Raw genomic sequence first — 26,973 nt, forward strand, 5'->3', positions numbered from 1 at the left:
AGATCTTTGCCTAGTAAGCGTACTTTTTGTGTGTAATTTTGTTCAATAGCTGTAGAGATATTGAGGTGCAAAATATATAGAGGATCCGCAGAGCCAACAGATCTTAAGATCTGATTGGCTGCCACCACATCTACAAAGATGTGGTGACAGCCATTTAGGACTCAGGGACTCAGTCCCAGTCCTGAAAAAAAGTTTCGAAATTAATTCAAGGGGTCAGAGAAAGGACCGAAAACACAAAGATTTAAGGGATGTTATAGTTAGGTGAAAATGTCAGTTAAAACCTCACGTTTTAAACTAACAAAACCACAAAAATTCACCAGTTATATTTACCTCAAGTAACAATAACGCGTGCCCCCTCCCGGCACTGTGTTGTTAACACTGCTGTTGTCAAAGTTGTCATTTCAGATATCAATAAGGATGTTATCAAGAATATGTAATGAGTTCGCTAATATGTGAGGGACGGTAACATGTAAATCTTTGTCACAGATTCTTTGGTACGAGCACTTGCTACTGCAGAATCCAGCCAGGCCCTTGTGTGTGCCCCCTTTGGTCCATGCAAAAAAAACAATTGATGGATAGAATGTTGAACAACATCAAACATTCACCCAAGTACAGAGATCTGAGCCTAAATCCATCATTTGTTGTTTTTGCATTTGTCGCCCTAAGTGGGAAGGGTATGCCCAGACGTGGGTCCCATGCTCACTGCACCACTAAATTCAAGCTAGCCTTGTTGATGAGGGGTGCTGCCCTGAAACCGGTCACAGGAAGCTTATTTCCGGTGCTGGAAGGACCTGGCTTGGCAGTTCGGGCTGGACTGTTCCCATGAGGAACAGGACCAAGACTCATTGGCATATGGCTCGGTCCAAACTGGGGGGGAAGGGGAGTGAGCAAAAGAACGATGGAATAAACCCAGATCTTTGTTACTGGGGTTAATGTTTGCATCGTTCAGCATTCCGTCTATCATTTGTTCTTTTTGCATTTGGCGCCCTAAGTGGAAATGGTATGCCCAGACATGGGTCTAGTGATCACTGCACCACTGGATTCAAGCTACCCTGGCTGATGAGGGGTGATGCCCTGAAACCGGTCCCAGGATGCATGTTTACGGTCCAGGGAGGACCTGGCTTGCAGTTCGGGCTGGACTGTTCCCATGAGGAACAGGAGCAAGACTGATTTGCATATGGCTGGGTCCAAACTGGGGTGGTGTGGTGAGCAAAAGAACGAGGGAATAAACCCAGATCTTTGTTACTGGGGGTGAATGTTTGCATTGTTCAGCATCCTGACCATCATTTGTTCTTTTTGCACCCTTTTGTTGCATAGAACTAACATGGGCACTTGGGAGCAAGCAATCCTAATATGATACAGTGGTGCACTGCAAGCCGCAGTACTTTGGTGAGGATACTTGCTCTAAAGGAACCCCGGATCCTCAGGTTTGCGGTTAACAACAAATTTAAGCCGGTTTATGTGCTATGCAAGGTCCGAAGTCGACAGAGCTCAGGGCTCCCCACCACTCCTGCTGTACACTGCCTTTGGGAATGAGTGTCTTCAAAGCGTGGGGTGCAGGCCTGGCTGCAAACAAGGCTTTTGCCCAGCTGAGCATGGCCCAATGGTGTCTGTAGCATTCGCAGAGTGTAGGACACAAGGCCTGACCACAAGCCAGGTCTTATTCCTTGCTTTCACTGCACATGGCTGAAGGCTTTTCATAGAGGGGAAAGATCCTCATGGATGGAGGGGTGCATGCCTAGCTGGTTCAGTGCCCCACTACTGCTGTACACAGGCATAGGGGTAAGAGCATCCATAAAAGGTGCTGGGCAGGGCGTGGCCAGATATTAGTCGTCTAAGAGCAGAGTTCCCTCAAAAATTCTGGTTAGACTATGATAAAAAATGGTCCACCTATTTGCTGAAAATTATAAAAGGATAAAATGCTGCCATAGTTAGGTTTGGTAATAAGATGTCCATGTACCTTAAAAAACTGAAATGTTATTTGTTTTAAACAAAAGGTTAATGTTATGCTATGGTTAGGTTTGGTAATTTCATCTCTTAAAATACCCATGTAATGCACTGCTTATGACCACACATATTACCTCATTCAGGACATGTTAAACAACATCATGGATGATATCACTGATGACATCTCAAATGGCATAATTATTGACTTCACTTATGACATCATCCATGATACTGCTATTACACATTACACCATAAACCCTTGCATCAATTAAAAAAAGAAATGGTAGTTAGAAAAATGTGTAAAAGACCTACAGTCATATACAGCATAGAATTACTGTGCGTACATATGTGGGTAGATAAAAGGGATTTAGGGTAGGCCTCAAGCCAAGTCTGGCTGTTTATTGCAAACGTTATATGGTGCACGATTTAGCTACCAATAAATGTGTGGGTACAAGGAGTACAGCATCTTATACAGGGTAAAGACTGAGTGTAGGAAGGTAGGATCCTTCTGCATGGTTACCCCCACGTTTTGCTTGATGTGATGCTGTTTTTTACTAGTCTGACTGGGATCCAGCAAGTCAGGACCCCAGTCTATCTGCTTTCTCCCTAAAATGTTGTGCTCAATATTAAGGTACGTCCCAGATTGGATACTGGGGTACCCTTGTCAGTTCCTTGTATGGGGTACTAAGGTACCCAGGGCATAGGTACCCCAGATGTCTCCCATGGGCTGAAGCATGTATCATTCCACCCATGAGAGACCATTCAAAATGGAACTACAGGCCTACCATTGCAGCCTGTGTAAGTTGGTGCTAGCACCACTTATTAGAGATATAGGTTTCCTATATCTAGGGTCACTGCACATGAGTGACCCCTATAGCAGGCCTTGTCAATCCGGAAGGCAGGGGGCTTGGTTTTAAGTGAGAGGGTGCCCCTGCATGAGCAGGACACTCCTAGAGCCTACAGAGTCCATTCTCCCAGGTAGTCAGTGAAGCAGCCATATACTATATAGAGGGGCACTGCATAGTTAGGTGATGACCATCTCGGAACTGGCTGCAACGAATCCTATCATGTTTGGTATCAAACATGTTGGAATCATACCTCCCACACCATAAATGGTGTGGGAGGTATGAGTCCAAGCACTGGAACAGTCCTCTGTTAGACTCTCAGTGTTCCCGGTGCCAACCTTCTAGACCCGGAGAGCACAAAATGGTTGCTGCCGACCAGAGACACATTTCTGCCCTCCTGCTGCTGAACCAAGCTCGAGCGGAGGAAGGTGTAACTATAGGCATCCTGTCACAGGGAAGTGTGACCACCTCCCAGACAGGATTTAGTGTACTGGGACTGGGTGGGTGCGCTTGTCAGTGTCAGAAAGTCTACATGAGGGGCACATTTGGTGTCCCCGTGCATAGTCCAATTTAAACCAGTCCTGGGAGCGGTTGGCTCCCGCTCTGGTGCGAAACTGGACAGAAGACATGGGAGTAACCTCCCTCCTGTCCAGACCCTCCCGTGGGACGGTCCTCCAAATCTTCCGAACCCTTTCCCTAGGGCACTTAAGGGCTTTCCTGGGTGTAGGTCCCTAGATTTGTCATGGGATAAGATTCAGATCAAACACCATTTCCTCTTCTACAGTCTGGGCACTCTGGACTTCGTTTGGGCATGACTTCGTCTTGCTTCCAGTCTGCTGCATCGTCTCTGCCTGTGCATCATACAGGAACCTTCCACGGCCTGTGAAGCATCAAAGACACTTGAAGGAATCTCCCTTGGAGTGAAGTAGTCAGTCCCCAGCATTCGCAGGCACTGCAATTAAGTTGATCGGTCTGCTGATCCTGTGCTCCTCCGGACTCCGTAAGGTTCAGCAACACAGGTGGTGGTTTTCCACAACTCCCGAGGCCTGCCCTGCCCTCTCACCATGTTTGAGGCCAGTTTCCCAGTGGGGGTTGCATTAACCGAACCCCTGTGCACCCCGTCATCTTGCAGTTGCACAGGCTTGTTGGCTTCCTTCCAAGATCTTTGGGCTTCAAGTAGCCCCAAACTCGACCACCTCCAGTGACCAGACTCTTCAGCCACACCACATTGTGTGCATCGTGGCCTGCATCTGTTAGTGAGCTGCTTGAGGTCCTCTTGCAACTCCAGTGCCTCCGGCCTGTGGGTCCATTTGAGGGTCACACTAATTTATTTTGGGTTCCCCACATTGCTCGGGCCTGCCCCGACTCCCCAGTTTTTGGTGAGTCCCCTGGACCTTGCTGGTCCCGACGTTGCTCCTTCTTCACTTCTTGCGTCGGTTGCATTTGCCAAGGCTTGTTGGTGTTCCTGAGGGACACTGACCCCTCAGCACTCGCCATCCTTCGTAGAACAGTTTGTGCACGGCTCCTGGTCCTCCTCAGTGTTGCCTGCTCCTCACGGCTGCAGAGTCAAGGTCATAGTCACCCATCCTGCAACACTCGACATCAGAGGGCATCCGTCTTCCAAATCTCCTGGTCACTCCTGGGTGACGTAGACTCTGGCCCCTCTGCTTGCAGGTACCTCTAATCTAGACTCCACCTTCGGATTCCACCGGACAGTTTTTCATTCTCCATTAGCGGCACTTTCCTGAAATCCTCCATTGGGTTCGACAGTGGTTTCTGACACCACTTCACACGTATGCACCCGGCTTCCCTAGTGTAGGTAACGTGGCCACTAGGGTATCCAAGGGTGGGGTGGCTTTCCAACCTTCTGTCTTCCACGTGGTTTCTCCAGGGTCCACTGGGAAGGGTCCTTAATCTTTAAAAATCCAAACGCGACTTACACGTAGACTTGTACAGAGCACACGGTCATGTTCCCACATTGCACACGCTCTCTCCGCGGGGTCCCTATCTACTTACCTTGGTGGTTCTGTGGATCCCCAGCACTTCTACGTGCTCTCGACATCATCCTGACTTGAGCCCTGGTTCTTATACCACTTTCTTAGTATATGGTTTGGTCCTCCCCTGGGGTCCACTGTGTATTCTGTGCTATTTATTGTGTTTTTTGGTAAGTATTCTGTGCATTGTGTATCTCTCCCCGTAGGAGATATTTGTATGTGTTAGAGAGTAATATATAATAAATACATATTTTTATAAATACTTTCTGAGGTTCTTTTTTCCTTAATCTATCCTATAAAATTGCATTCTGGTAAAACAAGCTGCTTTACACATCTTCTGCACAAAGCCTCAAGGTTGCTCTCCACAGCTACTGCTTGGAGAGCTTTCTAAGGTTGTCTAAGACTTCTTAAATCACCATGAGGGTTGTCAGGACTGGTGCAAGGTGCCCACTTACATAAGTGGACATCATATACCAGGCCAGCTTCTCACACTGAGCACACCTGGAGTGGGTTGCAGACACTGTTTTTAAGTAGGTTGTTACTTAAAGCAGCACCTGCTGCAAAATATCTGTGAGATAAGCCAAAGCTTGTGCTCATGACAGATTATCCACTAGTGGACATGTGGAGGTGTGCCAGTGTTAAAAAGTTTCTATCCGGCATAATAGACAACTTCTATATAAAATGGGTGTTTATGAGGCGTGGATGTTTTTTCCAGAACTTTCCTGAAGATTTTGAGTCATTGCAACTTGTTGAATAATGTAGAATTTAGGGGTGACCCACATAGAGGTGGTTTAAACCACACCGGGGTTCTAAGAATGTCTCTATGGTTGTATGTTGCACGCCATTTTGTTCATTCCAGGAATGTGTGCTGTGTGTTTTACCAAGCTCTGTATGGGTGTCCATAGGGCCTTATCAAAATGTCTTATCAGAGGCTAATGGAAGCCTGTCAACCTCTTGACTCAAAATTGTGGACCTTCTGAAATCTTTAAGAGGGTGATGTAATTAAGGTATATAGAAATCAAACACTTGTTAGTGGGTCTATTAGGTTTAAAATGGGAGTGCCCCATAAAAATCTATAAAGGCCTTTTGTTTGTTAGGTGGGTAAATAACAGCAAAAAGAGTGTGACATCCCGCAAATGTGAATGAGTTGACAGATATGCGATGTGTCCTACATGCTGCGTAATGATATGTCCATTAAAAAGTGACTGGTGATAGAAAAGTAGGCACTGGTGTGCTTATTGGATTACCTCCTGTCCACACAAGCTATAGCACACTGTGACAAACATTGTAGGAAGTCATCAGGGATTACATCAGTAATGACATCAATATCATCAATAATGTTATTTGACATGTCATCAGTGATGTCACCAATAAGGTAATTTAACCTTCCATTAGTGATATATTATGTGAGAACATAAGCAGTGCATAGCTGGGACATAAGTTAAAGTTAGTTCACTAAACTATAACTAGCGAATTAAAGATGTTTTTCGGTTTTTAAACATTAGCTCATAACCCATTTCAAAACCTACCTGTAATATCACTTTAACCTTTGGTTTAGTCAATGGACAAATATACATATAGTGTTCATGTGTTCACACAGTGATAGTGGATTTTATACATTAATATGAAAATGAAATAACATTTTAAATATAAATAAAACTTAAAGGGTCAAGAAAAGGAAAGAAAAAATAAATCAAAAAATCAAATAAAATGTACAGGTACTCACCAGGTCAAAAATTGATTTGAGACACATCAAAGGCTGACAAAGAGGTTCACGGCCAGCCAGCGACCACCCTGAATATAGGGGACTTCATCACCCATTGTGCACTGCGCCGGGAGGTGCACCTGATGACTGGTAACTGAAGGGGCAGGGTCTTGCATTGCACTCTCTGCAATCTCACTGCACCGGGCATATCAAAGGCTGACAAATGGGTGACGGACCCCCACGACCATTCTGTACTTAGGGGACTTCATCCCCCATCGAGCATTGCACCAGGAGGCACGCCTGCTAATTGGTGCCTGAAGGAGGCAGTGCCTTGCATCGCGCTCTTAGCGCTCTTTGCAATCCTGCTCTGTGGGGAGCGCACAGATCACGTCCAGGCAAAGCCCGGTCCACGAGCAGACCTGTCCTGCTCCCGTCAGCAACAGGATGAGGCTGGGTAGGGTCACCTCCCTGGTTCTCTGAATCCTGAAACAAAGTATGAGCCTACCACGAGCAGAAGATTCCGCAAATCCAGTCAGTTGCCTAAAAATGTGATTCTAAATGAGAAAATGGAAGGCCACGAAGCTTATTAGGGGATCTGGGAAGAAGCTCAAACAAGCAAAAACACACGTGAAGAGAACTGTACCTTGGTCGACATTGACAATTTAATTGAAGAGGTTGAGGATCTGCTTACTCATGGTAAAGTGCGAGTACAGCGTAAGGGTGCCAAGTCTAAAGTAACCCATTTCATGAACAGTAAAGAACGTAAGACTGGCGTTACCACCACTGACCTGACTCAAGGGTTGGCAGCTTCAAATGCTCCTGAATGCGTCAGCTTAACACTCCCCTCCGAAACCCAGATATCTTTTACCAATGGAAAATCACCTGGGGCCAAGCCTTCGGATGAACAACTAGCCCTCACTCTCAACATCTTATGATCAAACCGTTATGCCCCATTGATCGACTTGTTCCCTGAACAAACTACACAAAATACCCAACCTGCATCATCTTCATCTAAAAGCATGCCACCCAACAATCCGGGAGTTATGATCTCGCTTATCGGTACATTAAAAAAGGACATAGCCGGTATTTACTACGTAAATTAAAGGGTACTAGAGCTCTCCAAGACAAACGCAGATCTCCTGAAAGAACTCAAACCCCACATATCGGGAACTTGTGCATTGCGATTTTCCTGCCATGGCCATGGGCAAACCCCAATTTCACAAGTCTGATAAGAATGGGGCACAGCCCTCCTATAATCCATCGTATGTACCCCAAGCCAGGACCGTACCTGACCATTACGCAAATATTGACCTACAAAGCGGGGGTAGGGTTAAATACTCCCATACCTCAAGTTACATCTAGAACAGCTAGAGGGTATGTGTCCGACAAAGGGATCTATTGCACCTTGCCCCACACCTGTGGGCAATTTAACCACATAGCTGCGGTCAATAACTCTTTTTGTTCCCCAAACCAGGAATTGAAACACTTTCCCCAAGGCTACAACACATAGGCCTCCTCCTATAAGTAGTCAGAGTAATCAGTCCTTGGTATACATGTCAAATGCCCCAAGACTCAAGCCTTGCCAATGGGAGACCAAAGGATCATTGGTAAATAAAGCGTCCCTCTGGATTAGATTCACCCGAAAGTGTTTCCTAATCAGACATTTGGACATAAAATCTGTCCAAAGTGTAATCAACCTTATGGGGAACTGGGATGCAATAAGACTAACGCTGAAGGATTCCTCACTGACCAATGAGCTGCTGGCTTTGGAGGCACGTTCTGACCCACCTCCAGGCTCATCAATCCAATTCAGGGGTACCCCAGGGTTTCAACTAACGGATACAATGCCTTCGCCCCTCCCTGCTTCTCTTGTGTCCCCTGCATACAGAAAGTTTAATTTCACATGGGAGAGAATTACAAATACTAGTGGAGGTAATAAACTTTACGCAAACTGAGAAGTCTGGCCTGAATTAAACCGCCTGACTGAGGGAAGGGTCTCCGCCCACGTCCTCAGCCAGGGCACTCATTGTCTCAAGCCCACCCTCTGCTGCCCATGCCTCTGTATTGACAGGTGGTCATTTCGATGCTAATGCTCATACTTTTACCCCAAGCCATCAAACTGAGCCTATAACGCCCCAGTCGCCCTCATACAACAAGGTATTTTGTTTCCCATACAACTGCTGGTCCTACCGAAAACGAGGCTGACCCAAAACACGTCGAACAAGGAATCTTAGATGCCACTCAAATAGACGACAGTACAATTACATCGCTCAAATTATTGTCCTGAAATATATGGAGAATCTTGGTGGGTTGGTCACTTAGGAGAATTGCCTTTTAAAAATCCCTGTTCAACCTCCGGAGAAGCACCCCAACAGTTCCCCTGTTCAACCTCCGGAGAAGCACCCCAACAGTTCCCCTGTTCAACCTCCGGAGAAGCACCCGACAGTCCCCCAGTACAACCTCTGGAGAAGCACCCCGCCAGTCCCCCTGTTCAACCTCCGGAGAAGCACCCTGACAGTCCCCCTGTTCAACCTCCAGAGAAGCACCCCAACAGTCCCCCTGTACAACCTCCGGAGAAGCACCCCAACAGTCCCCTTGTACAACCTCCGGAGAAGCACCCCAACAGTCCCCCTGTTCAACCTCCGTAGAAGCACCCCACAGTCCCCCTGTTCAACCTCCGGAGAAGCACCCCAACAGGCCCCCTGTTCAACCTCCGGAGAAGCACCCCAACAGTCCCCCTGTACAACCGCCGGAGAAGCACCCCAACAGTCCCCCTGTTCAACCTCCGGAGAGGCACCCCGACAGTCCCCCTGTTCAACCTCCGGAGAGGCACCCCAACAGTCCCCCTGTTTATCCTCCGGAGGAGCACCCCAACAGTCCCCCTGTTCAACCTCCAGAGAAGCACCCCGACAGTCCCCCTGTTCAACCTACGGAGAAGCACCCCAACAGTCCCCCTGTTCAACGTCCGGAGAAGCACCCCAACAGTCCCCCTGTTCAACCTCCGGAGAAGCACCCGACAGTCCCCCTGTTCAGCCTCCGTTGAAGCACCCCGACAGTCCCCGTGTTCAACCTCCGAAGAAGCACCCCGACAGTCCCCCTGTGCAACCTCCGGAGAAGCACCCGACAGTCCCCCTGTTCAGCCTCCCTTGAAGCACCCCGACAGTCCCCCTGTTCAACCTCTGGACTAGCACCCCAACAGTCTCCCTGTTCAACCTCCGGAGAAGCACCCCGACAGTCCCCCTGTTCAACCTCCGGAGAAGCACCCTGACAGTCCCCCTGTTCAACCTCCGGAGAAGCACCCGACAGTCCCCCTGTGCAACCTCCGGAGAAGCACCCCGACAGTCCCCCTGTTCAACCTCCGGAGAAGCCCCCGACAGTCCCCCTATGCAACCTCCGGAGAAGCACCCAACAGTCCCCCTGTTCAGCCTCCGTTGAAGCACCCCAACAGTCTCCCTGTACAACCTCCGAAGAAGCACCCCAACAGTCTCCCTGTTCAACCTCCAGAGAAGCACCCGACAGTCCCCCTGTTCAACCTCCGGAGAAGCACCCCGACAGTCCCCCTGTTCAACCTACGGAGAAGCACCCCAACAGTCCCCCTGTTCAACCTCCGGAGAAGCACCCGACAGTCCCCCTGTTCAGCCTCCGGAGAAGCACCCGACAGTCCCCCTATTCAGCCTTCGTTGAAGCACCCGACAGTCCCCCTGTTCAGCCTCCGTTGAAGCACCCGACAGTCCCCCTGTTCAGCCTCCGTTGAAGCACCCCAACAGTCCCCCTGTACAACCTCCGAAGAAGCACCCCAACAGTCCCCCTGTACAACCTCCGGAGAAGCAGCCGACAGTCCCCCAGTACAACCTCCGGAGAAGCACCCCGCCAGTCCCCCTGTTCAACCTCCGGAGAAGCACCCTGACAGTCCCCCTGTTCAACCTCCAGAGAACCACCCCAACAGTCCCCCTGTACAACCTCCGGAGAAGCACCCCAACAGTCCCCCTGTTCAACCTCCGTAGAAGCACCCCACGGTCCCCCTGTTCAACCTCCGGAGAAGCACCCCGACAGGCCCCCTGTTCAACCTCCGGAGAAGCACCCCAACAGTTCCCCTGTTCAACCTCCGGAGAAGCACCCGACAGTCCCCCTGTTCAACCTCCAGAGAAGCACCCTGACAGTCCCCCTGTTCAACCTACGGAGAAGCACCCCAACAGTCCCCCAGTTCAACCTCCGGAGAAGCACCCCGACAGTCCCCCTGTTCAACCTCCGGAGAAGCACCCCGACAGTCCCCCTGTTCAACCTCCGGAGAAGCACCCGACAGTCCCCCTGTTTAGCCTCCGTTGAAGCACCCCGACAGTCCCAGTGTTCAACCTCCGAAGAAGCACCCCGACAGTCCCCCTGTTCAGCCTCCGTTGAAGCACCCCGACAGTCCCCCTGTTCAGCCTCCGTTGAAGCACCCCGACAGTCCCCCTGTTCAACCTCCGGACTAGCACCCCAACAGTCCCCCTGTTCAACCTCCGGAGTAGCACCCCAACAGTTCCCCTGTTCAACCTCCGGAGAAGCACCCCGACAGGCCCCCTGTTCAACCTCCGGAGAAGCACCCCAACAGTCCCCCTGTACAACCGCCGGAGAAGCACCCCGACAGTCCCCCTGTTCAACCTCCGGAGAGGCACCCCAACAGTCCCCCTGTACAACCTCCGAAGAAGCACCCCAACAGTCCCCCTGTTCAACCTCCGGAGGAGCACCCCAACAGTCCCCCTGTTCAACCTCCAGAGAAGCACCCCGACAGTCCCCCTGTTCAACCTACGGAGAAGCACCCCAACAGTCCCCCTGTTCAACCTCCGGAGAAGCACCCCGACAGTCCCCCTGTTCAACCTCCGGAGAAGCACCCCGACAGTCCCCCTATTCAACCTCCGGAGAAGCACCCGACAGTCCCCCTGTTCAGCCTCCATTGAAGCACCCCGACAGTCCCCGTGTTCAACCTCCGAAGAAGCACCCCGACAGTCCCCCTGTGCAACCTCCGGAGAAGCACCCGACAGTCCCCCTGTTCAGCCTCTGTTGAAGCACCCCGACAGTCCCCCTGTTCAACCTCCGGACTAGCACCCCAACAGTCTCCCTGTTCAACCTCCGGAGAAGCACCCCGACAGTCCCCCTGTTCAATCTCCAGAGAAGCACCCTGACAGTCCCCCTGTTCAACCTCCGGAGAACCACCCCAACAGTCCCCCTGTTCAACCTCCGGAGAAGCACCCCGACAGTCCCCCTGTTCAACCTCCGGAGAAGCACCCCGACAGTCCCCCTGTTCAACCTCCGGAGAAGCACCCGACAGTCCCCCTGTTCAGCCTCCGTTGAAGCACCCCGACAGTCCCCATGTTCAACCTCCGAAGAAGCACCCCGACAGTCCCCCTGTGCAACCTCCGGAGAAGCACCCGACAGTCCCCCTGTTCAGCCTCTGTTGAAGCACCCCGACAGTCCCCCTGTTCAACCTCCGGACTAGCACCCCAACAGTCCCCCTGTTCAACCTCTGGAGAAGCACCCCGACAGTCCCCCTGTTCAACCTCCGGAGAAGCACCCGACAGTCCCCCTATGCAACCTCCGGAGAAGCAGCCGACAGTCCCCCTGTTCAGCCTCCGTTGAAGCACCCCAACAGTCTCCCTGTACAACCTCCGAAGAAGCACCCCAACAGTCCCCCTGTTCAACCTCCAGAGAAGCACCCGACAGTCCCCCTGTTCAACCTACGGAGAAGCACCCCAACAGTCCCCCTGTTCAACCTCCGGAAAAGCACCCGACAGTCCCCCTGTTCAGCCTCCGTTGAAGCACCCGACAGTCCCCCTGTTCAGCCTCCGTTGAAGCACCCGACAGTCCCCCTGTTCAGCCTCCGTTGAAGCACCCCAACAGTCCCCCTGTACAACCTCCGAAGAAGCACCCCAACAGTCCCCCTGTACAACCTCCGAAGAAGCACCCCGGCAGTCCCCCTGTTCAACCTCCGAAGAAGCACCCGACAGTCCCCCTGTTCAGCCTCCGTTGAAGCACCCGACAGTCCCCCTGTTCAGCCTCCGTTGAAGCACCCCAACAGTCCCCCTGTACAACCTCCAAAGAAGCACCCCAACAGTCCCCCTGTGCAACCTCCGAAGAAGCACCCCGACAGTCCCCCTGTTCAACCTCCGAAGAAGCACCCCGCCAGTCCCCCTGTGCAACCTCCGGAGAAGCACCCCAACAGTCCCCCTGTTCAACCTCCGGAGAAACACCCAACAGTCCCCCTGTTCAACCTCCGGAGAAGCACCCCGCCAGTCCCCCTGTGCAACCTCCGAAGAAGCACCCCGCCAGTCCCCCTGTGCAACCTCCGAAGAAGCACCCCGCCAGTCCCCCTGTTCAACCTCCGTTGAAGCACCCCGACAGTCCCCCGTTCTTTGATACCGGACATAAAAAAATTGGACATCAGGCAAAGTTGAGACCATCACTTCTGTGGGTGAGACTGGAGTGTATTCCGGGACTGGCAATATACACATTAGCACTGGAGGAGGTACTTCACCTAAAGACAAGCACCACCATACCATGGCTCAGCTACAGCAAGAGCCAACTGAACGCAATAGGCTTGGTATACATTGGTCTCATCCATCCCAAATTAACACAACTCCAAGTCAGTTGTTAAAGAGAATTTCTGGGCTCATAGCATCGTTTCTAAGCACCGCAATGCAAAGACGGGAAGGCTGACGGATGTTTTCTTTTCCCCATTTCAATCATCCATGGATGCTTTTGTACCACCGCTAGCTCGCACCCTGCTAATAAAGTTTACAGTTAGCAGCACACTGCTAGTGAATACATTTACGCACGAGTGGGAGTCTGCCGGCTTGAAAACACAGAATTGCTCATTCTGCAATAACTGTACTGAGGATGGAGAGCACCTCCTTTTATCTGTCAGGTATATGATAAGCCTAGGAGGTCCTGGTTACGGCCAATAGGCATTACCTTGGGTACCAGGCCCAGCAGCACAGCTTTTCGAACTCTAAGATCTGACTGCAGTATTCCCATGAAACTAGGGGGCTCATTTACAAGCCCCTTGCGCCTCCGGTGTGTCACTTTTAATATAGGAAAAAGTGACGTACTGGCGGCGCAAAGGGCTTGTAAATAAGCCCCTAAGTCTAGGACACTGCTGGCCCCTGCAGTTATGACTAACTGTATATTTGCACGTTTTGTCTGTACCGCTGCTTCACTGAATATTATTTTTTATGAACTGCAAAGATTTACATGTTGCTATGTACTCTACTTTTATCTTTTGTACATGTATTGTGTTTTTATTGTTTTTTATTTTTAAGTATTTATAAGAATGTTTTTATATTTTGATTGCATGTTTTTTAGGCTTGATCCCGAAATAAACAACTTTGATGCTGATGATTTGAGATAATGGTAATCTGAAATTGTGGAGGTCGAAATAGTGGCCTACAACGATGGTGACCATAATACAGCTGATGGCTCCAACAAAAACAGCATTATGACCTCTACGCCACACACAGCGTTTTGCTGAAGGCCCTTATAAGCCAAGATTTAACAACAATATGTTGGGCACAGTATTTTGTCAAAGGGAGGGCATCATAATGCCAATTATGCCTAAACCTGAGCAAAATTTTTATTACGTTGCCGTAATTGGAATAAATCGGGTAATTTAAAGTTACACTTTTGACATGAAATTACCGGAAACTACAATGCGATTACAACCGTTTAGGAAATTATGAGTAATTTGTCACAAAACTCCTATCACAGGAACAATGAATTTAGCGAGTGTGAGAGATTGCTGGATTCTGCTGATTGTTTCCGGACTTTGTCGCTATTTTCTTAGCATAAAATGCGTACACAAGAAAATAGCACTCATTACTCAGTAACAATCATTGTATAAATCTGCATAATTTTGCAGTATTTCATCTAATTACGCTCCAGCAAACTGTGCAAGTTACGCTCACACCCAGTTTTGCCCCTTATGTACCAAGAAGGGCCACAAAGGAGTCAAACAGTAGGCATAATCTTGCCATCAAAGCACCAAATATGGCAAGAATTATGACTAATATGCCAAGGGCAGCTTTATGCTGATGCCCACAAATATGCCTAGTACTGCTTCCAAATATCAGGCTCAAGCATTACCATGGAGTTGCAGCTAAAAAACCCCGGAAGGCCCTAAAATACCCCACACAGCCCCAAGGTGTCAGGCCTAGTGTTTTACCACGGGGTGGTCTTGATCATGCCATAGAAGCCCCAATAAGGTAGAAATAACTTATGTGTCTCATACAAGCACTGGGGCCCTTTTGGGTCCCTCCTGCTCCCCCCAGCGCACACACACACGCATTCTCAGTCAGGCCCTGATGTAAACATGTTGCCGAAACCCCTGTTTTACTTAGCTTCCCTGAACAGTATCACAGCTAATAAAACTACTGTTTCTTAGCTCCTTAGTTTGGGTGCCTGTCCCAGAGCATTCTGGGTCTTTAGTACCAGACGTTTTGTTTGAAAAAGCTGACCTTCTATGTCTACTCCTCACACTGACCTGTCAGGGGCTTGGGATGGGTGTCAGTGTGGCACAGACACCTTGTCTGCTGACCATTGTGGGGGAGCGCAGAGATCCAACAGCTCCTATGTAATTAGTGCACCTTCACTCAATACTCTCTGCTACCTTCATCTCCCTCATACTCCCAACCTCGCGTCCCACTCACCCTGCCCAACTTGTTTCATCCACTTCCACATCACCCACAAAACTATTTTCTGTGCCCATCTGGGCCACACCATTCTGAACTCACTCTGGCCACTTCTGCCTACAAATCATCAAACGTTTGGCTCCCACTCATCGTGTTCTGACCTGTCTTGCCTCTTTTTGATAAATCAATTTCATCCAATTGTTTCCAGTTTATAGCTGCTGATGTACTGCCAATGGCATTTCAAGAAACAGAGCTCCAGAATTGTGTGCATCATTCTTTCTCAAAAGGTTTGCAGTCTATCGTCTAACTTAATATCGCTCCAAATGCAATCTACTCAACCCTCTCCAACCTTCATTCCAAGCACCTTACTGTGACAAGAACACACTATCATATGTAACACACTTTATCACCTAAGCCCACCCTAGCCCCCATCCTCATTGACTTCGCTAGCAGCATTAAACGTGTTCGCCAATCCCATTCCACCTTACTGAAAGCACTCGCTGCTCTCAGCATCCCTGGCTCAGGATTAGCATGATAGCCAGAACCTTTCCGACCACTCCTTTTCTGTCTCTAAGTGACTTATCCACTACCAGCCCACTCCACCGTGTGTTTTGTCCCCAGGTGCTCAGAATCCAGGTCTGTTTTCTCTCCACATTGCTTCCCCACTTATCAATCTCCACCTGTCTTCAGATCTGAATCAGTCATTGTTTAATGGCTCCTCACTTTGCCATCTTTACATTTTCTACTAGCACACAAAGGAAAACGTTACCTGTCTGTAACCACGAACTTGAACTTAATTAAATTAAATCTCTATCTAGCTTGATGTAAATATTTCTCTGCAACTCCCTCAGTACCCCAAAAGCATTACTCATGTCACCTGTAAAGCCAATATCGAGAACTGCAACAACCTCATGGTTGGTCCCCCGCAATACTCACTCTTCCCTTTGAACCTTTGACCTCATGCTCTCACAATTCCTTGCCATAAATCCAACCTTCCTCAGATGAAGCCTCACCCAATATACTCCAGATCAGTATCTCCACTCTGCTAATCTGCCCCTCCTCTCCGTCCTGGAAACCAGCCTGTGCAGTGTATGAATTCCACCCTTTAAGTTTCTTGGGACGTCTCCACTGGAAATCTCTCCCCATTTACCTGAGGCCTACCTCTTTCTTCCCCTTATTAAAAGAAGCCCTAAAAGATCTCCCCCCTCTGCTGGGGAAGCAGTAGCCCTGATAAAACTGGATCCCCACTCTCATGCCCAGCAGGCGCCCTTCCAAATGACTTCTAGTTTAATCAAAATAGGGAACGTACACAATTCATATACTCCCTTTGTAGGTGCCTAACTTACTATCTTCATTATCTCGGCGATGTCTCTACATGTCTTATGCCAAAGCAAGGGCTTGGTGTCAAGATGGTGGGCTGGATTAAATATTTGCTGCTAACAGGTCAGAATTTTGAATTTCGACATAGCACACCCTTCAATCCATCTACGGTCGGTAAATTTACCATTCAGCATAGGGTCAGTAAAATGAGTACTGTTAAATTGGTTAATAGTGATATCTGTGATTTACAGCATTTAGATATAACTGACAGAAGTGTGGAATTAAGACCTTTATGAAAAACATTATTCACGTGCCGCACACACCAGGTTCAGGCTCTAAACTAATGTAAAATCTGTCCCCACGTCTCCTGCAACACATTAATCAGGTTACTATAATGCCAACCTTTACTTTTGTAACAGCCTCCTGGTTGATCTTCCACAATACTCATTAGAAACAACTCCCTACTCAATAAATACAAATACAGTAAAAATCCACAGAAAACATCTCATGAGTGGTGTTAGATGTTATGTTCTGGAGCTGAGAAACTTACCTGGACAGCCTGCATAACTCCGGTCCACGCCATTGCTGATACCGCCACCGCCAAGAGTCAAACGGTGCCAGAGTCAGCGTCGCCGCCCCGGGACTCCATCTCCCGGCAACACTAGCGGCGGCGCGCTCATTGAACGCAGCGCCAGCGCCAGGAGGCACACATAAGAACAGCTGAGGGCGGCAGAGCGGGGGGGGAGCTGAGAAACTTACCTGGACAGCCTGCATAACTCCGGTCCACGCCATTGCTGTTACCGCCACCGCCAAGAGTCAAACGGTGCCAGAGTCAGCGTCGCCGCCCCGGGACTCCATCTCCCGGCAGCACTAGAGGCGGCGCGCTCATTGAACGCAGCGCCAGCGCCAGGAGGCGCACATAAGAACAGCTGAGGGCGGCAGAGCGGGGAGGAGCTGAGAAACTTACCTGGACAGCCTGCATAACTCCGGTCCACGCCATTGCTGTTACCGCCACCGCCAAGAGTCAAACGGTGCCAGAGTCAGCGTCGCCTCCCCGGGACTCCATCTCCCGGCAGCACTAGCGGCGGCGCGCTCATTGAACGCAGCGCCAGGAGGCGCATATAAGAACAGCTGAGGGGCGCGTCGCGGGACGTGCCGGGCGAAGCCCGGGACAAGGGCGGGACCGTCTGTGGCCGTCCGAGGCCGGGCTGGGCCACCCCCCCTAACAACTACTACATATTGTAAGTACCTGTATCATACCTCTCCACTATTAGCACCCGTCATAAATGGCTGCTAGAAGGGGCGCGAAAGCCACACCCATAGGGATGGTAGCTGGGACATTGGATCAATTTATAACGAGGGCATCATCGGTGTTGGAGCACGAAATTGAAATGACGCAACGCCGTTTGTCCCAAGACCCGGTCTTCTTAAGAAGATCTTCTCTGGGACCTGCTGCTCATGTAAGCTCACCTGTCTCCATACAACCAAATCTAGCTATTGTGGATCTTCCATCTAACTCATATAATATTGGGTCTAGCACAGGCGCCCAGGTTGATGGCCTAACGCAACCATCATGTGAACAGCCCACTAATTTAACTGCGGCCCCAATCGAATTGAGTTTAAATAATGTAAAGGAGTTAAGACCCAAGGAGGGTGCTATTCCAAAGAAGAGGAAGGCTGATACTTCGTCACGGGGTAGAAAACCAAAACAACCCAAACCCACTACTAAACTGCCACCCCGGACTACGGCACTTTTGGAGCCTTGCTCCCCTGAGACCCTAATAGATAGCCCCGTTGAGAAAGGTAGTCTATCCGCAAATTTATGCTCCCTGGATTTAGATTTATTGGTGGGAAAACTGAGTCTGGTTCTATCCTCTCTTATTCAGCCTGTGGAGCAAAAGTTGCAACGTTTAGATGACAGACTTGCTTGTGGAAAAAATGGGCCTTAGGAAAGACTTTCTTGCCATTCAAACCCAAGTTAAAGCCCTAGCCCTACCAACCAACGTCCCATACCTACAACACAAGTTACCACACACTACTGCAAAGGATCAACCTTCAATGACCACCACACTGGGATTGACTTTGGGCTCATCTACCATTGGTCCAAAAAATAGCTTCAATCCCGTGGATAAGGTACATCCCTCCCAACCCCTGCAACTGGTAAATTCTGCAAATTCTGCTATTTCAGGGAAGGAGCATGCTGCAGGAAATATCATCTCCCAAGACCTACCATGCATCAATCTACCTCCGGATTGCGCCCCATATGTTGCTATTTTATTGGAGGTCCCAGAGCTGCCGAGTAATAAAACAGAATCATATGAGGAACTTAGAAATAAGACTATACACTGGTTGAATACTCATAGACCCTTGCCTAGATCTATTTATAGCAAAATCTTGTTTGTTAGAAGGGTGAGGTGGGTGGGTTGTAGATCTAAAAATGCGGGAGGGGATTGTGTAATCATCAACTTTGAGGACCATAGAGCAGTTGACCATATATGCAGCTGGCAACAGTCATGTTCTAATACAATGATTAAATCATGGAGGTTAGACCATTTTTATTCAACAGATCATGTTTATTCTCTTCCCGACTACGGGAGGTTTGATTTGAGGTCACAGCAAGAGGACCCTTGGCACCATGTACCTAGAAGTAGGGGTGGTCAACCTAGGGGGGAACAGATGGGAGTCTTGTTAAGCAATCGTTACAGCCTGCTTGATCAAGTAGATTGACTCCCTGTGTCGCCTAGCCGTTCTCTGCTCTACCAAACTGATGCTTTCAAAAAGGATGAAGTTTTGATGACCTCTAGGAAGAAGCATCTGGAGGTCGCAAAAGCCGCAACTAAACCCATGCCACTTATAGAAGTTGGTCCGATGGCTAAGGAGAATCTCCTCACAATAGATGGGGAGTCAGGGGATGACTTATCCACCTCTATGATTGCTAATTGTACATTGGTGCCACAATCCCAGTCTGCCAGTGCACATGCAGATTTTCATCTAGTTGGTTCTGGGACTCATGGCTCCGCCGGGTCCCGCCATGAGGGTAGTCTGGGAATTGAGCAGCCAAAAACAAAAGGGTCCTTAAAATTTTTATCTTGGAACATAGCGGGCCTTGCATCTAATCTAGATATTCCGGACTGGTGCACTTTTGTGGATTCCCATGGGATTTGTTTATTCCAGGAAACATGGGTAACAGGTCCCACCCATAGAGTAGGGTATGTAACTTTTGCGGAACCCGCAGTAAAAGGCGCAAGAGGCAGACCGTCAGGGGGGCTGTGTATTTGGATAGGCATCCACCTTGGATTCACGCTGAAAAGACTAGAGACAAACAGCCCTGATCTTACGTGCATCCTGATGTCTCACAAAAGAACACCCAAGCTGGCCTTGATTAATATCTATTCGCGGCCAGTAAAACCCGGTGGAACATATGACACCTTGGATTTGTTATCTGCCCTACTGCACACATTGGGGGGTGACGTAGTGTTGTTGATTGGAGGTGACCTCAACTGTCACTTTGAACCATTACATGGGGTCCCCACAATCACCAAGGCCGAAGATGAAATATGGTCTGTCTCACCCCCAATCGCCTATCCCGCAAAAAATTGGTCAGTCCTAGTCCTTCAACTGACCTCCCTCACCTATACATTCTCCCTCAGAGCCTGCAATGGTCGCTTTAAGAGTGACACCCCTGCTCAATACACCTATAACGGCATGGGGCATACATCAGTGATAGACTACTTTTTGGTGAGCCTGACATCCTGGTCAAAAATCCTAGATTTTACCGTTTGTCGGCGCACCGAAAGTGATCACAATCCTTTGATAATCGAGATGGATTTCCAACTAATCTGTGGGGACTGCGCCTTAACCAGTCCCCCTAGTTGCGATCTAAGACTCGAGCATGGTGGGAGAAGAATTCGATGGGCTGCCGCGAAATCTTCTACTGAAACAATGTCAAATCTATATAGAAATGTAATCCCCCTGCTCGAAAAGGCAAATTTTGCCATTAGCGATCCTTTTAACATTGATATGCCTGCAATCACTGATATTCATAGTGAAATGGTCACCTTATTAAAGGATACCTTTTATAAAGAAGGTTCTGTTAAATTTAAACCATGTCTTGGTGACAACCCATGGTTCAATAGAGGATGTAGGGACGCAAAATCTGCACTATTACTGGCTATAAGCCAAGGTAATAGACAGTGCATTATTCAGGCAAGACAAGTATATAAGAAATTGCTAAATAGTGCAAAATCTGAATGGGAGGTTGACCGTTGGGCTGCCATTTCATCTGCCCTTGTGGCAAAGGATTCGCGGTCCTTCTGGAACCTTGTCCACACTGGGAATTCAGAAGGAAGATCTGCAATCATCCCAAATATATCTGAGGAAGCTTGGTCCACTTATTTTAAAGACCTTTACTCTCTCTTTCCTTCTTGCACTAGTGAAGCTTCTCTGAGCCCCTTGGCTCCGAATCCTACATGGCCAGTGCAATTATTCACACTGGAGGAAGTAAAGTTGGCCATATTTAGGATCCAGCCCAATAAAGCACCGGGTCTTGATCGAATTCCGGGTGATTTATATAGAGATGAACCAACAGTCTGGGGCCCCTATCTTCAGGTTCTATTTAATGCGATATTGCAGGGGTTACCTTTGCCTAGTACTTGGCTTGGGGCGGAGATTATCCCAATATATAAGAAGGGCTCTCCGCTCCAACCCTCTAACTACAGGCCGATTAGCCTTATTGATGTTACACAAAAAATCTATGCCAGGGTATTGTTACAACGCTTGGAGACCTGGTCCAGTGATAACAATATCTTGACGCCGCTCCAGGTGGGATTCAGGGCGAAAACTTCAACAATTGACCAACTATTCCGGTTACAAGTGATATACTGGAAGCACGTGACCCTGGAAGGGGGCAGTCTTTATCTTACATTCGTCGATTTAAAATTTGCTTTTGACATGGTGGATAGGAAACAACTATGGTCCATTTTATTAACAATGGGGGTTCCACCTTATCTATGCCACCAGCTCAAAACTTTACACGTTGGTACCTTTGCGAGAGTACGCTTTGGTAAACAAGGCCAGTTAACTGGAGCCTTCCCGATTGAGAAAGGTGTCAGGCAGGGCTGTGTCCTTGCTCCGACTCTATTTTCTCTTTTTCTCAACGGGCTTATCGAAGATCTCTTAGCCAAAAAAGATATAGACTCCCCCAAATTGGGTGCCCGAAGATTTCCCGCCTTAATGTTTGCGGATGACACGCTTCTGCTTTCAAAATCTCCAATGGGGATGCAGCGCGTGTTAGATCAATTCTCCAATTTTTGTACCAAAAGAAATCTGGTGGTCAACATAAATAAGTCTAAGTATATGGTTTTTAACGCAAATATTGTTAACTGCCCTCACCCAATGATGGATGGCAGACCCCTTGAAAGGGTCCCAACCTTTGAATATTTGGGTTTGACTCTAAACGACAAAATGGGTTGGGGTCCACAAGTGGCTAAGGCCAATTTAAGACTAACCCAAGCAGCAGGGGGAATCCTCAAAGTACAGAAGAGCTGTACCCTTAAAATAATTAGTGCCCCGCTTGAAATTTTTAAAGTGCAAGCTAGGGCTTCATCTCTCTATGGGGCAGAACTCTGGGGACATACACCAGTAAGCAACCTATCTATAACTGAAAACAACTTTATAAGACAACTACTGGACCTGCCAAAAAGCACTCCTTTAGTCCCGCTAACATTAGATCTAAATGTTTGCCCAATTGCAGACGCTATTGCCGTTCGACCGTTACTCTATTGGAAGCGTCTTTGGAGCACTCCTGAGCTGGTGAACTATAAGGAGGAGCTTAAAGTTGTCATGCCTTCAATTGGTTCTGGTAGGATTCCTTGGCTGGCATTCGTTAAACAGTCACTTTTATTGACTGGTTTTGAGGAACTCTGGTTTAACCCTGAAGTGTCCTGCCCAGTTATCTCCAAGAAAACTATGATAAGTGCTGTTAAAGAAACTAACTTAAGGAATCTCTTTCGCTCAGTAAAATACTCAAGCTTAACTGATATTTTTTTGGATGTAAAGTCCTTTTATAGCTTTGAGTCTGCGATTGGTTTAATTCAACCAACACTAGCAAAGAAGCTTTATTTTCAATTTAGATACGGCACATTGCCTCTTTTTCACAATATTGATAGGTGGAAAGGGGGAGCAGTACGCCCTTGCCCCGGTTGCCACAGAGAGGATGAAACCCCGGTTCATGTTATCCTATTCTGTCCAGTTTACGCTCACATTAGGAAGAAATGGATAATTCAGTTGTGTAAGAACTTGGGCATAAAACAATATTTGGCCTTTTTTAGGATACTAAAAACAGACACCGATCCAGTAATTGTCTCCGCAGTAGCTAAATATCTACATTCAATGTGGATAGCACGAAGGAACTTGATCAACAATGCTGTTTTAATTTAAGACCAAGTAAAATGAACTCTGAGAGTGCAGAAATATTTTAATTTTTTCTTTTGGAATAATATTGCTATGCCAATTTTTAGATTTTGGAACAATTTAAATTTTTAAAGGAACAAATGTCTAACAACCATGTATCAATCTGAGACTATATGTATGAAATGGATTGCTTGATTTGCTGTTCTGTGTATTTTTATGTGCTTTTATGGTAAATTTAACCGCAATAAAGCTTAAATGAATGAATGAATGTTATGTTCTCATTCTTTACATCTTTCCCCTCACCTGATCTCTCTCTAACTCTGCTTTGAACTACATTTCTCTCTCTCCAGGGTCACCTTTTAATTTGGTCGGATGGGTCTGAATTCAACTACGGGAAATGGACACCAGGACAGCCAAATTTCCCTACCAGCTATCAATACTGTGTTTATATGCAGGGTAAGAAAACAATACACACCCCCAATGCCTATCATTTACCATGTTTTATAATTTCCCATGAGTGAATGAATGAGAGGATTTAAAGACTGTGTCCACTAGGAATGAACTCCACTGGCACAGCTAAGTGTCAGACGGCATTCCACCTTGAGATCACCTCAAAAATACCATTTGACAATAATAATACACTGACTACAAAAAGAGCATGGATTAAAATATCAAAGCTAGTTTTTTGGGTGTTTTTACTCTTTTATGATAATATTGAAGGTTAAAATGGTTTACTTTAATATCTTTTTACTATGGTGTTCAAATGTAAAAGGCTGTGTCCACTAGGATGGAGCCCATTGGCACACCTAAGTATCAGACGGCATTCCACCTTAATTAATATCAACTCAAAAATACCATTTGACAATTATATTGTGGTCACAATATACTGACTACAAAAAGAGCATGGATTAAAATATCAAAGCTAGTTTTTTGTTTTTCTTTTTACTGTTTTATGATAATATTGAAGTTTAAAATGGTTTACTTTAATATATTTGTATTATGGTGTTTAAATGTATTTTATTATGTTTTTATTTTACAGAAACAATTATGCTTCAGTGAGATGGGGCAGGCAAGGGTAATTGGTGGTCTCCATTAGTATCAAGAAAGGGAATCCGTCAGGGATGTGTACTAGCCCCTACCTTATTTACACTATATATTAACAGGCAATTGATATGTTTCATAACTGCACTGTCAGCCCCCCATAAATTGCCGGCCAGAGAATGCCTGCTCAGCGGTTCGCATATGATACGTTATTAATCTCAAAAACTCAAGTGGGCTTACAGAATTTAACAGAAAGGTTTTCTATCACCTTTGAACAGTTTAGCTTGGAAATAATGTCACCAAAACCAAATGTATGGCTTTTAGTCTACTTAGATCCTTCAGAGGGAAAGTGAGTTTTAGCCACTGATTCGGAGCAAGCCAAGGATTTTGAATATCTGGGTGTGCGGCTTGCTTGGAGGTGTTGTCTGATTGAGGTGGCCATCCTGAATCGTAAAGCCTGTGAATTATTGTCTGTAGCATGCAAAGCTGTGTTACTTCATTGCTTTGTTTTTTCTGAAGGGTTGTATTTTGAGTTTGAGTCTGTAGGGTACACTAACCGTTGGCAGCAAAGCTGGCATACTAGAGGGATTTCGGAGCTGCCAGTAATCTGGAACTCATTTGAGTAGGGCTGGAAAGAAGTTTGTCTGGGTACACTCCTCTTGCTGAAATGCAGTTCTAGAATAAACATAGGTTACAGATGCATAGTCAGAGGATTAAACTGCAAATGATTCATAAATCCTTCCCCTAGATAATCCAATGGTAGCACTCACAGACACTTACCCCGGGTTCCCTCAAAGGAGTGTGTGCTTCTCTTGTTTTCCGTAGGTTTGTTGACTGGATGCATGCCACAATCCGTGGCAGATTGACAAGTCTGTCTGTGATAACACGAAGACACATACCCTTTCAGCATTCATGTGGGACATTTATAAAGAGCAAACCTACCTACAGAAGAACAGGGCCATGCACAGAATATGGTCTTGGAACTGTGTGTACAGAAAGGGTACGGGCAGGGAGGTGAAGATGTGGGCAGGGTGCAGAGATCAGAGGTGAGAGGAAGTACAGTAGTTTAGACTACAAAGGTGGAGAAAGGAGGGGGACTCCAGTGGGATCCTTTTTGTGTGTAATTTCTATATTTGATATTTAGGGATGAGCATCTAAACATAGAATTGATGGTAGATATGATCTGTTGGACAATTCTAGCTTCTTAATGTGATCTTGTCTCTTGACACACAGGGGATTATTTACAAGCCACCTGCGCCGCCGATAAGTCACTGTTTCCTAGTGGCGTAGCGTGGGGAAAGGGGCAGTCCGACCCGGGCGGCACGAGTTTGGGGCCGGCGACGTCCCCTCTCTTACTTGCGACCTGTCATGGGGTGTCGAATGCAGGAATCGCCCAGCAACCCCCCTCTCACATGCGGCCACCGCAGGGCGGCAAACGTAGGGGCCGCCCCAGGGGTAAAAATGCTTTTTCCCATGTTAAAAGTGTCGCACCCGCGGTGCAAGGGGCTTGTAAATAACCCAACAGTCCTTTCATGGTCCTCATCGTTACTTGTGCTTCCTCAACACTCTCCAGTTCATAACACAAGCAGTTCTTTAAATCAATGACTCTTTGTGCGTCCATCACCTTATCTGCAGTGAGGCTGTTTCATGTATTCCTTACCGTAGCACAGTCTAGGCTTCTGTTCCCCTCCACATCCTGTACTACCTTCCCCAGCCTCAAATCCGTCTTCCCTCCCCACATGCCCACAGCTCCAGGTGTATTCTTCGTATGACACTATGGATTTCTCTTCCAGCCAACGGCTTGTGGAACGGCCAGTGGTGTACCACGAAATCTGCCTTCTTGTGCGAGTACCAACTATCAAGACAGGAGCTGGCCAGAGGGGAAGAGAAGCTGCTCACTTAATCATCCGCCTCCTGGAAGCTGAAAGCCCTCATGCAGCTGCTTCAACTGTGAACCACTTCCATGAATGCACTCCCACCACAGGGCAGTAACGACTCCCAGAATAAATACAATTCTGAACTTTCCCAGTCGAAATGGGGAATAACATGCAATTTTGAACTAATTAACCTGCAAAAGAATGGGGTATTCCACTTTCAGCATTGTTTTCCCCCACTTAGATGTCTCCATCTCAAGCGTGGAGGAATTTGTAGGAAGAAAAACCCCAGGTCTGAGCACAATTTTCACTCAAGAGGCAATCTTAAATTCTAGGTTTACCACACACTGAAAAAAGCACTCCTCAGTGGGAGGCAAAGATCAAACCTGTCTGAGCACATTACTTTTTTTTCTCCTGCTTGCATTGCATATTCTCTTAATAAAAATGCTTGCTAGCATCTCAACATCCTTTCAATTTGATTTTTATTTGCCATAAATGGGAAACTTTCTTGAGCCGGTACAAATGAAAGTATTGACTGAAAATAGAAAACGAATATACGAGGAACAATTTAATTATTTATATGACAGAATTATTTCACTGATGTAGATAACGTTGGTACTCTCCTGACTTGAGAGCATGACTGAAATTGTAGCTCAAGTGAAAAAAGCTAGAAAAGGAAAGATTTGTGAAACAATACTAAGAGTTCAAATGACGTCTTGTAAACTGTGTTGTTTAATTGTAAGCAAGGCCACTGGAATTATGTGGCAGGGCTGAACAAATTATGTGGCAAGAACATTTAACTTATGCGGCACAATGCAGTGTAGATAGTATTACTTCATTATTTTGACATTTTTACACTTGTTCACAATGTTTGGGCATTGGTTGCACCTCATAAGCACCAGTTTAACACCCAAAAATATAGCAACAAGCAAAAGAAAGGTGACCAGTCAACCTTTGAAAAGAGCCTTCCACTGCAAGGCAACACACGTTGCTGCTTGTTTGAGCAAGAAACAACACTTTTTTTAGTTAAAATCTGAAGATAAAGCAGCCGATGATGGATTGTGTGGCAAATGCCGCTATAATTAAGCGGAAAACGCCACCGCTGCAGTGTAGAGGGGTGATAGAGTTTGGTAGCACTTCTAAGGTGAGGTGTGGTTAAAATGAGGAGTTATGGGG

General features: G+C 47.4%; 1 protein-coding gene across 1 annotated transcript in view; it reads left to right on the top strand.

Moving 5' to 3' along the window:
- Window positions 1-26,260, top strand: part of LOC146829657 (C-type lectin-like) — a 48,045-nt gene extending 21,785 nt beyond the window's left edge. The window contains exons 4-5 of the mRNA XM_085608331.1: window positions 23,233-23,338; window positions 25,717-26,260. Of these exons, the coding sequence (XP_085464457.1) occupies window positions 23,233-23,338; window positions 25,717-25,826 (216 nt within the window). The 3' untranslated portion in view covers window positions 25,827-26,260. The remainder of the gene's footprint in view (window positions 1-23,232; window positions 23,339-25,716) is intronic.
- The last annotated feature ends 713 nt before the right edge of the window (window positions 26,261-26,973 follow it).

This window comes from Triturus cristatus, chromosome 5_2, assembly GCF_964204655.1.
Source record: "Triturus cristatus chromosome 5_2, aTriCri1.1, whole genome shotgun sequence".
Lineage (NCBI taxonomy): Eukaryota > Metazoa > Chordata > Amphibia > Caudata > Salamandridae > Triturus > Triturus cristatus.